The sequence below is a fragment of the Erythrolamprus reginae genome, chromosome 11 (assembly GCF_031021105.1).
Source record: "Erythrolamprus reginae isolate rEryReg1 chromosome 11, rEryReg1.hap1, whole genome shotgun sequence".
NCBI classification, from domain to species: Eukaryota; Metazoa; Chordata; class Lepidosauria; order Squamata; family Dipsadidae; genus Erythrolamprus; species Erythrolamprus reginae.
The window spans coordinates 3,935,591-3,951,636 of NC_091960.1; the positions used below are offsets into that span (position 1 = coordinate 3,935,591).

A 16,046-nucleotide genomic window follows, 5' to 3' on the forward strand; every position below is an offset into this window, starting at 1 on the left:
AAAATTCAAAACAATGTTCTTTATAGTGAAAATTCACTTAAACCAAGCCCTCTTTTGGTATAGCAAAGAGCACTGGTCTCCAAACAAACTGGTAATTTGTACAAGTCCCTTATCAGTTCTGTGATACTTAGCTTGCAGCTGTGAGGCAATTCACAGTCCTTCTTTCACAAAGTGACACACACTTTGCTCGGGTTTAGTTTCAAAGCGGGGGAAAATCAGCACACAAAAGGTCAAAGTCAGCAAAGCAGGCACGAAACACAAGGATCAGATAATCCTCCACAATGGCCAAACCCACACGCTGCTCTTTATAGCAGCCTCACTAATGACCACAGCCCCACCCAACCACCGGTGGCCTCATTTTCTTTGATAATAATCTCTCAGTTGTTGTTGCCTATGCATCGCTCTCCGCATGTGTGGCTGTATCATTAACTCTTGTTCTGAATCCAAGGAGGAGCTAGAGAATTGATCTCCTTCTGAGCTGTCTGCCCCACTCTCCTCCTCCCTGTCACTCATGTCTTCTTGGTCAGAGGAGCCTTCATCAGCAGATTCCACCGGGGGCAAAACAGGCCTGTAGCATGTGGATGTCTCCCCCACATCCACAGTCCTTGGGGCAGGAGCTGGGCCAGAGAGAACCACAACACTTAGGTGCTATTCATACAGGTAGTCCTTGACTTAAAGCCACATTTCCGTTGCTAAGCGAGACCGCTGTTAAGGGAAACGCCGCTGTTATTAATTGTTAATTGAAACTGGCTTTCCCATTGATTTAGCTTGTCAGAAAGTCACCAAAAGGCCATCACAGGACTCCAGGGTTATTGCTAACTGTCACAACAGTGAGTCAGTTGCCAGTTTTGGCCACATGACCACGGCAAACCTTGTAGGTTTGAACGGCCACTAAGTGAACCGTTGAAAGTCAAGGATTATCTCCACAGCCTGTCCAGTTTTTTTCAAGCAAGATCTTTTCCCCCAGTCCTTCCTCGGAGAGGCTAAGGGTTGAAGCCAAATCTTCCTACAGAGGTTACAGATCTTCCTGGTATCATCCACAAGGGAAGGGAGAACCTTCCGTTCTGAAGAAACTTGCAAATTTCCCTTTAAACATTTCCCTTTGGATTTTGGCTCCATCTTGAGAACCTTGGCCAGGAAGAAAATATTACAGGGTGTCCAGCAAACCTGTAAAACAAGGAAATCAGGGAATTATCAGGGAAATCGGCGTACTGTGTTCAGTTCTGGAGACCTCACCTACAAAAAGATATTGACAAAATTGAACGGGTCCAAAGACGGGCTACAAGAATGGTGGAAGGTCTTAAGCATAAAACGTATCAGGAAAGACTTAATGAACTCCATCTGTAGAGTCTGGAGGACAGAAGGAAAAGGGGGGACATGATCGAAACATTTAAATATGTTAAAGGGTTAAATAAGGTCCAGGAGGGAAGTGTTTTTAATAGGAAAGTGAACACAAGAACAAGGGGACACAATCTGAAGTTAGTTGGGGGAAAGATCAAAGGCAACATGAGAAAATAGTATTTTACTGAAAGAGTAGTAGATCCTTGGAACAAACTTCCAGCAGACGTGGTTGGTAAATCCACAGTAACTGAATTTAAACAGGCCTGGGATAAACATATATCCATTGTAAGATAAAATACAGGAAATACCGTAGTATAAGGGCAGACTAGATGGACCATGAGGTCTTTTTCTGCCGTCAGTCTTCTATGTTTCTATGTTCGGGAAATATTAGGGAATTATCAGGGAATTGGTGGAAAAAACAGAATAAATCAGGGATAAAAAACAAACAAAAGCAACATGAGAAAATATTATTTTACTGAAAGAGTAGTAGATCCTTGGAACAAACTTCTAGCTGACGTGGTAGATAAATCCACAGTCACTGAATTTAAACATGCCTGGGATAAACATAGATCCATCCTAAGATAAAATACAGAAAATAGTATAAGGGCAGACTAGATGGACCATGAGGTCTTTTTCTGCCGTCAGAGTTCTATGTTTCTATGTTTCTAAACTATTAAAATCTTTAAAAGTCAGGGAAAATTCGTATAAAAAAACCCAAATCGCGCCTCCTGGCAGAGTCAAGCAAAAATGAGCATAACTGTGGCAACAACGTGCTTCCTCAGCTACCAATATTTCTCCACGGCGTAGCCCTTTGGTATGATGCCATCTACAACCGTGCTTTAACTAGATCACAAGTTACAGGGAAATATCAGGGAATTTAAAAATGCTTTCCCCCTGTATATCCTAATTATTAGTTCCATGTTTACTTCTAGAGCCGGAAAAAAACTGACTTAGCTTCCGAAGAGAGTCTTGAGTTGGATTTGGTGGTTTTTTTAAATTATTTACTTTATTATTATTTTTATGACATTTATGCGCTGTCCATCGTGCTCTCCAAAATTAGAAGACACCGCCAAGAGCCCTGGCATGTATTTCCATTCTCCCCCATGCTTCTCTTCAGCTCTGATCCTTGATGTGGTTGCTTGGCATTAAATAATAATTTGCTGCTATTCTGTTGCAGGAATTTAAAGATCTAACCCCTAGGATAGATTGCCTGGATCTAAAAGGTATGTGTCTCCAAGCCTTTTGTTGGATTTGCCCAACACACGCGTGCCTAAAAAGAGAATGGGTTCCGTTTATTTGCATATTTGAAAACGGCCCTTGCTTTTCAGAGGTGGCAGGATGGACGTCACAGATCCTGAGGCCCATTTTGCCCAGTGTAAATTAGTCATTGCCTTTTGCCGACAGGCGTCTGACATTTGATGTTTCTAAAACCGGCTCGGGTTTTCAGCACCAGCTCTTCTCTTTTGCATTCATATTCTTCTCCACTTTACAAAGTTAAATTATTTATTATTATTATTATTATTATTATTATTATTATTATTATTATTATTATTATTTTGGATTTGTATGCCGCCCCTCTCCGCAGACTCGGGGCGGCTAACAACAGTGGTAAAACAACATGAACAATCCAATTAATAAAAACAACTAAAAAACCCTTATTATATTTTTAAAAAACCATACACACAAACATACCATGCATAACTTGTAATGGCCTAGGGGGAAGGAATGTCTCAACTCCCCCATGCCTAGCGGTATAAATGAGTCTTGAGGAGTTTACGAAAGACAGGGAGGGTGGGGGCAATTCTAATCTCCAGGGGGAGTTGGTTCCAGAGGGCCGGGGCCGCCACAGAGAAGGCTCTTCCCCTGGGGCCCACCAAACAACATTGTTTAGTTGACGGGACCCGGAGAAGGCCAACTCTGTGGGACCTTATCGGTCGCTGGGATTCGTGCGGTAGAAGGCGGTTCCGGAGGTAATCTGGTCCAATGCCATGTAGGGCTTTAAAGGTCATGACCAACACTTTGAATTGTGACCGGAAACTGATCGGCAGCCAGTGCTAGCCACGGAGTGTTGAAGAAACGTGGGCGAATCTTGGAAGCCCCACGATGGCTCTCGCGGCTGCGTTCTGCACGATCTGGAGTTTCCGAACACTTTTCAAATGTAGCCCCATGTAGAGAGCGTTGCAGTAATCGAACCTCGAGGTGATGAGGGAATAGAATAGAATAGAATAGAATAGAGAAAATACAGAAAGAATGGAATGGAATAGAATAATTTGACCAAGCCTCCGTCAAATTAGGACCCAGGTTGCTGGGGGAAATCTGCTGACCCTGTAAGCTACGTAGAGAGGGTTGGAAATCACTGTGAAACAGCATATAAATCTAAGGGCTATTGCTGTCTTGAGGCAGCCTTGCCTCGGGCAACTTATCCCAACTTTCTAGAGCAGGTAGAGTAGTTTGGGACATTGGCTCCCAGGATTGTCGTTTGGCGGGACCCAGGGGAAGAGCCTTCTCTGTGGTGGCCCAGGCCCTCTGGAACCAACTCCCCCCAGAGATTAGAATAGCCCCCACCCTCCTTGCCTTTCGTAAGCTCCTTAAAACCCACCTCTGCCGTCAGGCATGGGGGAACTGAGATATTCTTTCCCCCTAGGCTTCTACAATTTATGCATGGTATGTTTGTATGTATGATTGGTTTTATAACAAGGGTTTTTAGCTGTTTTAGTATCGGATTGTCACATGCTGTTTTTACCACTGTTGTTAGCCGCCCCGAGTCCACGGAGAGGGGCGGCATACAAATCCAATAGATAGATAGATAGATAGATAGATAGATAGATAGATAGATAGATAGATAGATAGATAGATAGATAGATAGATAGATAAATAATAGTGTTAAATTTCTCTCTCTCCCCACCCCCCTTTAATCCTTTCTGACTGGCTTGTCTTACTCCCCTCCCTCCCATTTTAAACCCTTACACACTCTTTTCTTTCTCTTCTTGTACAGGAGAAAAACTAGACTACAAGGCTTGTGAAGCTCTGGAAGAGATTTTCAAGCGCCTCCAATTTAAAATTGTGGATTTGGAGCAAACCAGTCTGGATGAAGATGTGCGTAACCTACAAATATTTACTTATTATTATTTTTTTAGTATCCCTCTCTCCTCTCCTCGGGGAGCTGAATTCTGTATCTGTTTCCACTGCTGTTGCAAACTGACCCTCTCGGGCAGGGGTAGGCAAAGTTGGCTCTTCTATGACTTGTGGACATCAACTCCCAGAATTCTTGAGCCAATCATGCCAGCTCAGGAATCCTGGGAGTTGAAGTACACAAGTCATAGAAGAGCCAACTTTGCCTACCCCTGCTCTTGGGAATCGAAAAGGTGTGCTTTTTGTCTTGAGGGCCGCAACCTTGCGTAGACTCCAAAGAAGCCTCATTAAAACCAGGCTGAATTTAAGAAACATAGAAACATAGAAGACTGACGGCAGAAAAAGACCTCATGGTCCTACTAGTCTGCCCTTATACTATTTCCTGTGTTTTATATTAGGATGGATATATGTTTATCCCAGGCATGTTTAAATTCAGTTCCTGTGGATTTACCAACCACGTCTGCTGGAAGTTTGTTCCAAGGATCTACTACTCTTTCACTGAAATAATATTTCCTCACGTTGCTTTTGATCTTTCCCCCAACTAACTTCGGATTGTGTTCCCTTGTTCTTGGGTTCACTTTCCTATTAAAAACACTTCCCTCCTGGACCTTATTTAACCCTTTAATATGTTTAAATGTTTCGATCATGTCCCCCCTTTCCCTTCTGTCCTCCAGACTCTACAGATTGAGTTCATGAAGTCTTTCCTGATACGTTTTATGCTTAAGACCTTCCACCATTCTTGTAGCCCGTCTTTGGACCCCTTCAATTTTGTCAATATCTTTTTGTAGGTGAGGTCTCCAGAACTGAAAGTTAAACATACCTGGGATAAACATAGATCCATCCTAAGATCAAATACAGGAAATAGTATAAGGGCAGACGAGATGGACCAGGAGGTCTTTTTCTGCCGTCAGTCTTCTATGTTTCTAATTCTGCTGAGTTGCAGGCAAGATGGTTGTTTGGGATGCTACATTCTGCTCACGCTGTCGCTATTTCCTCTTTTCCCGTTTGTTAGGGGGCCTCAGCCCTGTTCGACATGATTGAATATTATGAGTCCGCCACGCACCTGAACATCTCCTTTAACAAACACATCGGCACCCGAGGTTGGCAGGCAGCTGCTCACATGATGAGGAAGGTTTGTACTGATGTTCCTCTAAGTTGGATTTTAAAAATAATAATAATAATAATAATAATAATAATAATAATAATAATAATGAGTTTTTTAATTTTTTAACTTGAACGTATCATCTTCCATTAAAGAGTCTATCATCTGGGTACAAATGTGTCTGTGCTATTACAGTCAAAATTCATAGTATTTATTACATTGATAATAGTTTTCTAATCTTACAACAACAAAACAACAACAATAATAATAATTGTTATTATTATATAAATCTCCTGGGAGGAAACAGGGCCTCCACCCTCCCTGTGGTTTCCCCAATCGCACACATTATTTGCTTTTACATTGATTCCTATGGGAAAAATTGCTTCTTCTTACAAACATTTCTACTTAAGAACCTGGTCACGGAATGAATTAAGTTCGTAAGTAAAGGGACCTCTGTATTTGATTTTGTGTAGGAGGAATAGTGGGAGAGCTGGGGGCGGAGTTAAAAGAGGGACCAGCCTAAAATCCCAATGTGGTCACAAACAAACCTAAATCCTTGATTTCCATTGACCCCGTATCTAACTCATAGCAGGTGCTGACCTTTAGTTGAGAAGATTCCTGTGCACGGGCATCAATAGCAATAAATCAGTTTATTTGGACCGTCACTGTTGGTTTGACACTGTTTTCTCTCCCCCCCAGACGAACTGCCTCCAGTATGTGGATGCCCGCAACACGCCCCTCCTGGATCATTCGGCCCCATTTGTGGCCCGCGCCTTGCGCATCAGCAACAGCCTGGTTGTCCTGCACCTGGAGAATGCTAGCCTGTCCGGCCGTCCCCTAATGTTACTAGGTGAATAATAGCTTGAGCTGTTCTTTCATTAACATTTTTCACCCTTTCCCCCACACCCATAATTCAATGCTTGGAGAGGGCAAAAACAGCTTCCCCTGCCCTCTGGAGTCCTCCAGAGGCCGGAAACCAACTGTTTCCCAATTTCTGGTGGGCCCAGTAGACTCATGTTTCGCCCTCCCCAGGCTCCAAAGTCTTCCCTGGAGCCATGGAGAGGGTAAAAACGCCCTCCCTATCCCCCTGGAGTCTCTCTGGAAGCCAAAAAAAGCCCTCCCGGAGCCTCTGTGCGATCCAAAAATCAGCTGGCCGGCACACACATGCACGTTGGAGCTGAGCTAGGGCAATGGCTCATGTGCCAACAGATATGGCTCCGCGTGGCACCCATACCATAGGTTTGCCATCACTGATATAGGGTTTGCTTTCTGGAAACTCTGTAAATTCTGTAAAATATAGTACTGATAATGTTACTTAGTTGGATCATGGAACGTTTGCAAGAAAGTCAGTTCTGGAGACCTCACCTACAAAAAGATATTGACAAAATTGTACGGGTCCAAAGACGGGCTACAAGAATGGTGGAAGGTCTTAAGCATAAAACGTATCAGGAAAGACTTCATGGACTCCATCTGTAGAGTCTGGAGGACAGAAGGAAAAGGGGGGACATGACAGAAACATTTAAATATGTTAAAGGGTTAAATAAGGTCCAGGAGGGAAGTGTTTTTAATAGGAAAGTGAACACAAGAACAAGGGGACACAATCTGAAGTTAGTTGGGGGAAAGATCAAAAGCAACGTGAGGAAATATTATTTCACTGAAAGAATAGTAGATCCTTGGAACAAACTTCCAGCAGACGTGGTTGGTAAATCCACAGTAACTGAACTGAAACATGCCTGGGATAAACATAGATCCATTGTAAGATAAAATACAGGAAATAGTATAAGGGCAGACTAGATGGACCATGAGGTCTTTTTCTGCCATCAGTCTTCTTCTATGTTTCTATAAGCTCAGAAAGCACCGAGGACCCAACAGTTCTCGTCCTCCTCCTCCCTCCTCCTCCTCCTCCCTCCTCCTCCTCCTCTTATAGCACTGATGATGTTCCCTAGGTGGGTCTTGAAACGTCTGCAAGAAAAAACAGCAAGCTCAGAGAGCACCGAAGACCCAACAGTCCTCCTCTTCCTCCCTCCTCTTCCATTCCACAAGCTCCTTGAGCTGCAAATATTTTCCTTTGAATTTATTTTATTATTTATTATTTGGATTTGTATGCCGCCCCTCTCCGAAGACTCGGGGCGGCTCACAACAAGTGCAACAAATCATAAATAATCCAATTAATTAAAATATTTAAAGATTTAAAAAACCCCATATACTTACAGACACACACACAAGCATACCATGTATAAATTAAACATGCCCAGGGGGAGATGTTTCAGTTCCCCCATGCCTGACGGCAAAGGTGGGTTTTAAGGAGTTTACGGAAGGCAGGAAGAGTAGGGGCAGTTCTAATCTCCGGGGGGAGTTGGTTCCAGAGAGCCGGTGCCGCCACAGAGAAGGCTCTTCCCCTGGGGCCCGCCAACTGACATTGTTTAGTTGACGGGACCTGGAGAAGGCCCACTCGGTGGGACCTAATCGGTCGCTGGGATTCGTGCGGCAGGAGGCGGTCTCGGAGATATTCTGGTCCAATGCCATGAAGGGCTTTATAGGTCATAACCAACACTTTGAATGCCAGGCAGCATTGCAAAAAATGAGCAGACAAGCACAAGCGAAGCGCTTTCCCCCCTCAACTCTTCCCCACATTCTCTCTCGCTTCACTGTTATCTTGAATTTCATCCTCTCCGGGTAAGTGGGCCTCCCTCGGCTGAGGATTCCATCTGATATTTTTTATCTTCTGAGGCTGCTTCTAGGGTTTAGGAAAGACAATGGACATTCTTGCAAATAAAAGATGATCCTGCAGCTTTAATAATGCATGGGAGCCAGCCTGGAGGACTTTAACATGTAATCCTGTAGCAATAATAAATGAAGTTTGAAAGAGGATCCTCTTTGCTCGTGGCAATAGCCAGCATTAGTTGACTTGGTTGTTTTTCCATTCCAAAGCTCCTCTTAAGAGAGGAGGAGATAGAAAACTATATGGCCCAGCTGTGGGAATAATGTACTTTTTTCCTTCCTTTGCGAGTTCTCACTTTTATGATCTTACCTTATTATTTATTTATTTCTTTTATTTCTTTATTTATTAGATTTTTATGCCGCCCTTTTCCTTAGACTCAGGGCGGCTTACATGTTAGCGATAGCACTTTTTAACAGAGCCAGCATATTGCCCCCACAATCTGGGTCCTCATTTTACCCACCTGGGAAGGATGGAAGGCTGAGTCAACCTCAATTGTTCCACTCAATGCCTTCCATTAAGGACTTGTATACTGCACAAGTCAAAAAGAAGGCTGTGAAAATATTTACAAACCCCTCGCATCCTGGGCATAAATTGTTTCAACTCCTATCCTCAAGACGACCCTGTAGAGCCCTGCACACCAAGACAACTAGACACAAGCACAGTTTTATCCCAAACACCATCACTCTGCTAAACAAATAATTCCCTCAACACTGTCAAACTATTTCCGAAGTCTGCACTACTATTAACCTTCTCATCATTCCCATCACCTACCCACAAATGACTGTAGGACTCTAACTTTGTTGCTTGAATCCTTACAATTTATATTGACTGGTTCTTAATATGATTTGATTGCTTATATCTACCTGGTTAAGGAAACTGTTGTATCTGATGATTCTTGACGAATGTATCTTTTCTTTTATGTACACTGAGAGCATGCGCAGTGCCGGGAATTCAGCTGCTGCACATGCTCAGAAGTTTCCATGGTGGTTTTTTCTCTCTGTCCTTAGCGACGGCTCTGAAAATGAACATGAACCTGCGGGAACTTTACCTGGCTGATAATAAACTCAACAGCCTTCAAGACTCGGCGCAGCTGGGCAACCTCTTGAAGTTCAACTGTTACATACAGATCCTGGACCTCAGGAACAACCACGTCCTGGACTCAGGTAGGGGAGGTCCTGCCTCTCGGATCCTCAGTGAGGGAGGGAAAGGAAGGGGAGAAGGAATTAAAAAGTGTTGGTTATGACCTATAAAGCCCTACATGGCATCAGGCCAGAATACCTGCGAGACCGCCTTCTGGGGCCTCTCTAGGAATCTCCTGGGAGGAAACAGGGCCGGAAAAGGCAGGGAGAAGCCTCCGTGGGGCCTCTCTAGGAATCTCCTGGGAGGAAACAGCCGGAAAAGGTGGGGAGAAGCCTCCATGGGGCCTCTCTAGGAATCTCCTGGGAGGAAACAGGGCTGGAAAAGGCAGGGAGAAGCCTCCGTGGGGCCTCTCTAGGAATCTCCTGGGAGGAAACAGACATAAAAGGCGGGGAGAAGCCTCCGTGGGGCCTCTCTAGGAATCTCCTGGGAGGAAACAGGGCCGGAAAAGGCAAGGAGAAGTCTCCGTGGGGCCTCTCTAGGAATCTCCTGGGAGGAAACATCTGGAAAAGGTGGGGAGAAGCCTCCGTGGGGCCTCTCTAGGAATCTCCTGGGAGGAAACAGGGCCGGAAAAGGCAGGGAGAAGCCTCCGTGGGGCCTCTCTAGGAATCTCCTGGGAGGAAACAGGGCCGGAAAAGGCAGGGAGAAGCCTCCGTGGGGCCTCTCTAGGAATCTCCTGGGAGGAAACAGCCGGAAAAGGTGGGGAGAACCTCCATGGGGCTTCTTTAGGAATCTCCTGGGAGGAAACAGGGCCTCCACCCTCCCTGTGGTTTCCCCAGTCGCACGCATTATTTGCTTTTACATTGATTCCTATGGGAAAAATGGCTTCTTCTTACAAACTTTTCTACTTAAGAACCTGGTCACGGAACAAATTAAGTTCGTAAGTGGAGGTTCCACTGTAATTCAGAAGCACTGCTCTAAACCAAGAAGCTCATTTTTCAGCTTTGCCTCTTTTCAAACATTCCTACCCAGGAAGTAAATAAAGTTATTGAAAGCAGATGCAGAAACTTCAGTCAGCTGTAACCCCAAGAGGAAGTTAATCCAAAGTTTACAGAAAGAACAAACGGATGCATTTATTCCCTTAAGCTAAATACAGAACATGCCGAACTTCTGTCTTACCATGTGTTATTTTCAAAGAAAAAAACCCAGATGAAGAAAACTTCCCTTTTTTTAAACTGTTTGTTTTTGCGTTTCCCAGGATTGGCCTATATCTGTGAAGGCCTGAAAGAGCAGCGGAAAGGCCTGGTCACCCTCGTGCTGTGGAATAACCAGCTGACTCACACCGGAATGGCCTACATGGGGATCACGTTGGTGAGTCCAAACCTCTTGCCCTACCTTGGGACAAAGTCCTTGATCAGGAAGTTGAATGCTACAGAGAACCCAACAAAGAGCTGTTTGTTAATTAAGGGAAGAGAGAAAAGGGGAGGGAGGGAGGGAGGGGAAAGGAAGACAAGAGAGAGGGAAAGGAGGGAAGGAAGGAAAGGTGGGTTGGTGGATAAGATAGAAATAGTTGATAGAAGGATAGATAGATAGATTAGATAGGTTGGTAGGCAGACAGACAGACAGACAGATAGATGGTAGATAGGTAGATAGATTAGATAGATAGATAGATTAGATAGGTAGATAGGTAGATAGGTAGGTAGATAGATAGATAGATAGATTAGATAGATAGATAGATTAGATAGGTAGATTAGATAGGTAGATAGATTAGATAGGTAGATAGGTACATAGATAGATAGATAGGTAGATAGGTAGATAGATAGATTAGATAGGTAGATAGATTAGATAGGTACATAGGATGATAGATAGATAGATGATAGATAGATAGATAGATGATAGATAGATGATAGATAGATATAGATAGATAGATAGATAGATAGATGATAGATAGATAGATGATAGATAGATGATAGATGATAGATAGATAGATAGATAGATATAGATAGATAGATAGATAGATAGATAGATGATAGATAGATAGATAGATGATAGATAGATGATAGATAGATAGATGATAGATAGATGATAGATATAGATAGATAGATAGATAGATAGATAATAGATAGATAGATGATAGATATAGATAGATAGATAGATGATAGATAGATAGATAGATAGATGATGGATAGATGATAGATAGATAGATATAGATAGATAGATAGATAGATGATAGATAGATAGATAGATAGATAGATAGATGATAGATAGATGATAGATAGATAGATGATAGATAGATATAGATAGATAGATAGATAGATAGATAGATAGATATAGATAGATAGATAGATGATTGATAGATAGATAGATAGATAGATGATAGATAGATGATAGATGATAGATAGATAGATATAGATAGATAGATAGATGATTGATAGATAGATAGATGATAGATAGATAGATAGATATAGATAGATAGATAGATAGATAGATAGATAGATGATAGATAGATAGATAGATAGATAGATAGATGATAGATAGATGATAGATAGATGATAGATAGATGATAGATGATAGATAGATAGATAGATAGATAGATAAGCAGGCAGGCAGATAATGTAGACGGAAAGATAAGATAAGATGATAGATATGGTAGATGATAGGTAGGTTGACGATAGATGATGGATGGATATAGATAGATAATGTAGATAGATGATAAATAGAGATAGATGAGGGAGGGAGGGAGGGAGGGAGGAAGGATGACTTGAAAGACCTTCTCTGAGAGGTCTACAAATCAAGGGTTTTGCTGTACATGTTGTTTGAACTTGAAACATGATCACACACACACCCTGTTACCCTTTCAGCCTCACACCCAGAGTCTGGAGACCTTGAATTTGGGACACAACCCGATTGGCAACGAAGGTGTCCGCAACTTGAAGAACGGCCTCATCAGCAACCGCTCCGTGCTACGGCTGGGCTTGGCTTCGACAAAACTGACCTGCGAAGGTGAGCCGAGCTCGCAGCCATTATTATCTCTGTGCCGGGGTGGAGGAAGCCCTTCTGAATTAGGAGGGGGTGGTGGTGGTCTGCATGACCTCTTTTGGTGCCCAGGTGCTGTGGCCGTGGCGGAATTCATTGCGGAGAGCCCTCGCCTGCTTCGGCTGGACCTGCGGGAAAACGAGATCAAGACAGGGGGGCTGATGGCCTTGTCCTTGGCTCTGAAGGTCAACCATTCTTTGCTCAGGCTGGACCTTGACCGGGAGCCCAAGAAGGAATCGGTAAGTCTGGGTTGGAAGCCGGCTCCCCACATGGACCCTCTCCTAAGGGGGCAGCTTCCCAAATTACCTAAAGTTTGATCTAGTTGTTAAGGCACCAGGTTAGAAAGCAGGAGACTGCGAGTTCAAGACCCACGTTGGGCATGAAACCTAGCTGAGTGACTATGGACCAAACACCAGGTGACAGGGAGTTCTAGTCCTGTTTTAGACATTAAAGCTGGCTGGGTGACTATAGAATAGAAATAGAATGGGATGGAATGGAATAGAATAGAGTGCTGCTCTGAGTCTATGGAGAGGGGCAGCATACAAATCTAATAAATAATAATAATTATTATTATTCATTCATTCATTCATTCATTCATTCATTCATTTATTAGATTTGTATGCCGCCCCTCTCCGTAGACTCAGGGCGGCTCACAACAGCAATAGAACAATTCATAATAAATGTAATAATTTAAAAACATTAAAAAAAACCCGTTATTAAGCAGACATACACACCAACATACCATACATAAATTGTATAGGCCCGGGGGAGATATCTCAATTCCCCCATGCCGCTGCCGCCGCTTCCTCCTCCTCCTCCTCCTCCTTATTATTATTATTATTATTATTATTATTATTATTATTATTATTATTATTATTATTATTTATTGGCCAAGTGTGATTGGACACACAAGGAATTTGTCTTTGGTGCATATACTCTGTGTACATGAAAGAAAATATACAAGAATCATGAGGTACAACACTTTGTTTGTTTGTTTGTTTGTTTATTTAATTTGACTTCTATGCTGCCCAGTCCCGAAGGACTCGGGACCCCTATGAGTGTCATAGGGGGTCAAAGAATCAATGAAGAAACAATATTAATAAAAATGTTAAAGATACAAGCACCAAGTGGCAGTCCTACAGTCATAAGTGGGAAGAAATGGGTGATAGGAATGATGCGAAAAAACTAATAGGAATAGTAGCGTAGACTTAGTAAATAGTTTGACAGTGATAAGGGAATTATTTGTTTAGCAGAGTGATGAACTATGAACCAATCACAGGAGGCAAGGACAGACCAGATGGACCATGAGGTATTTTTCTGCCGTCAATCTAGGTTTCTAGGTTTCTACGCAGTGCAGGCCTCCTCTGTCCCTCTGCTCATTCGATTTTTGTTCTGCCTCCCTCCCTTTCCCGACAGGTGAAGAGCTTCCTGGAGACGCAGAAGGCCCTCTTGACCGAGATCCAGAACGGCTGCAAGCGCAACTTTGTGCTGGCCAAAGAGAAGGAAGAGAAGGAGCAGAAACTCCAGCAGTCGGCCTCCATGCCCGAGATCACGATCACGGAACCTCTGGAGGAGGAAGAGGAGCAGGCGGAAGAGGACGGGCGGAACGGGGACCTGGTGTCCAGCCTAGAGGAGGTGGAAGAAGTGGCTGAAGCTTTGATCCCCTGTGAGAACGGAGCGGCGGGGCAGAAAGTGGCTGCTGGCGGCGGCGGCAGCGACAACAACAACCTCTGCGATTCTGATTCCGACACCGAAGAGGAGGAGGAAGAGGAGATGTTGCAAATGAAGGTTTCCTCTCCGTCGGGACAACACGGCGAGCCCGTCCAAGCTGACGGACCCCTCCGGGTGGGCTCTTTGGAGAAGGGCCGGGACACCCTTGGCGCCGAAGACCCATCGTCCCCCTCGAAGGCTGCGGAAGAAATCAAGCGCGAATTCCGAACGGGAACCGAAAGCATCCCACCGCTGCAGCTCGGTTCTCCTGGCAACGAGAAGCGGATATCGGTCTCCAGCCCCGGACGAGGCCACAAAATCTTCGTGGTGACGCGGGTGGAGAGCTTGCCGGAGAAGGGGGAGGCGAGGTCAGCGCAGCAGAAGGCCGGCCCCGCAGCCCCTCCGTCCAGGCAAGCGGACTCTCTGCCCCCCGCTCAGCCCGTAAAGACTGAAGGCTCGAAAGCAGAGACCGGGGGAACTGTGGCTGGACCCACAGCCGACTCCGAAAGCCCTCCGCCCCATTCGGTCCCCGGCAGAATGAACTCTGGGCCCTGCGAGGACGCTGTCCACCTCACTCTGCTTCCGAACGGGGTGAAGACGGAGTTTCTTTGTGTGCTGCCAGATGCCCCACTAGGATATGACGGGAAAAGAGCCAGCTGTGCTGTGGAGCATGGTAAGAAAGCGAAAAAAGACGAATGAAATGGCGGGTCTGCAATCTGCATCTCTCTCTCTCTCTCTCTCTCTCTCTCTCTCTCTCTCTCTCTCTCTCTCTCTCTCTCTCTCTCTCTCTCTCTCTTATCTCTCTATCTATCTCTATCTATCTCTATCTTTATCTCTATCTATCTATCTATCTATCTATCTATCTATCTATCTATCTATCTATCTATCTATCTATCTTCCATCCATCTATACATCTCCTATCTCTCTCTCTATCCATCCATCTATCCATCTATTCATTACGGACTTGGGGCAGCTTACAAGAGTAAAAACACAAAGTAAAAATAGACGGGTAAAAATAGAGTACAATTAAAACATTCAAAAAATGGTGGGAGGGGGGCTCTCAAGCTCCTTTGGGGTGAAGGCAACGCTTGATGTTCAGGTGGGGTGCTGGAGATACACTCCTGAAAAACCAGGAGGAGGGGAGGAAGGATTAAAAAAGATAGGTCAAAGCTATCTATATCTATCCATCCATCCATCTATCCATCCATCCATCCATCCATCCACCTACCTACCTACCTACTGTTCTGTCTGGGTGCCCCCAGACTTCAACACCAACTGGAAAAAGCAGCCAGACACGCTGGTAAAAGCAAAAGCACTTTATAGTTTGAAAAATAAACACAGAGAAAAACCTGTTCTTCCCAACAGGCAGGCTATGAGGCTTCACAGCAGAGTCCTGGTGGCCAGACAATACAGCAGACTTCTTGCTGGCACACCCACCACTGTAGAGAATAAGACCCCCCACCTTTTCCCCCCAAGGTTTCAGTATTCAAAGTCACAAACCAGAATTCCAAGACGCCAAAGATCACAGCCAGGTCCCAGGACTCCCAAAGATAATACTCCACAAGCCAGGAAGGGTGGGTCTGCCTTTTCAGCCTTTCCAGAGAGCACCACACCCAAACCCAGCTGTTGCCTCTTTAGTGCTGAAAGTACCTGGCTAATTGTCCCCTTCGTTGTGTTGCTCTTCTCTGCCGGAGATCAATGATTGCTTGTGCATTTTCATCTAAGGAATCCAGGCTGCTTGCTGGGGAGAGCTCCCTCTCGGGGGACTCTGGCTGTCCTCCCTCTCCCTCAGCCTGAGATTCCTCCTCCCCATCTGCCTGAACCTCCTGTTCCTCAGCCTCCCCCTCTGAGCAGGAAGCCGGCAGAGGATCAGCCGTTCCCTGAGGGGCCTCAGATGGATTCACAACACCTACCTACCTCTCTCTC

The 16,046-nt window shown here is 44.5% G+C and overlaps 1 protein-coding gene across 3 annotated transcripts in view; it reads left to right on the forward strand.

Moving 5' to 3' along the window:
* The window catches only part of PPP1R37 (protein phosphatase 1 regulatory subunit 37), a 41,270-nt gene that overhangs the window by 23,170 nt on the left and 2,054 nt on the right, over positions 1-16,046 (forward strand). For all 3 annotated transcript variants that reach the window (XM_070764672.1, XM_070764671.1, XM_070764670.1), the window contains 9 exons: positions 2,519-2,564; positions 4,337-4,437; positions 5,486-5,605; positions 6,275-6,425; positions 9,305-9,460; positions 10,633-10,745; positions 12,236-12,377; positions 12,483-12,649; positions 13,827-14,793. In XM_070764672.1, the coding sequence (XP_070620773.1) occupies positions 2,519-2,564; positions 4,337-4,437; positions 5,486-5,605; positions 6,275-6,425; positions 9,305-9,460; positions 10,633-10,745; positions 12,236-12,377; positions 12,483-12,649; positions 13,827-14,793 (1,963 nt within the window). The remainder of the gene's footprint in view (positions 1-2,518; positions 2,565-4,336; positions 4,438-5,485; positions 5,606-6,274; positions 6,426-9,304; positions 9,461-10,632; positions 10,746-12,235; positions 12,378-12,482; positions 12,650-13,826; positions 14,794-16,046) is intronic.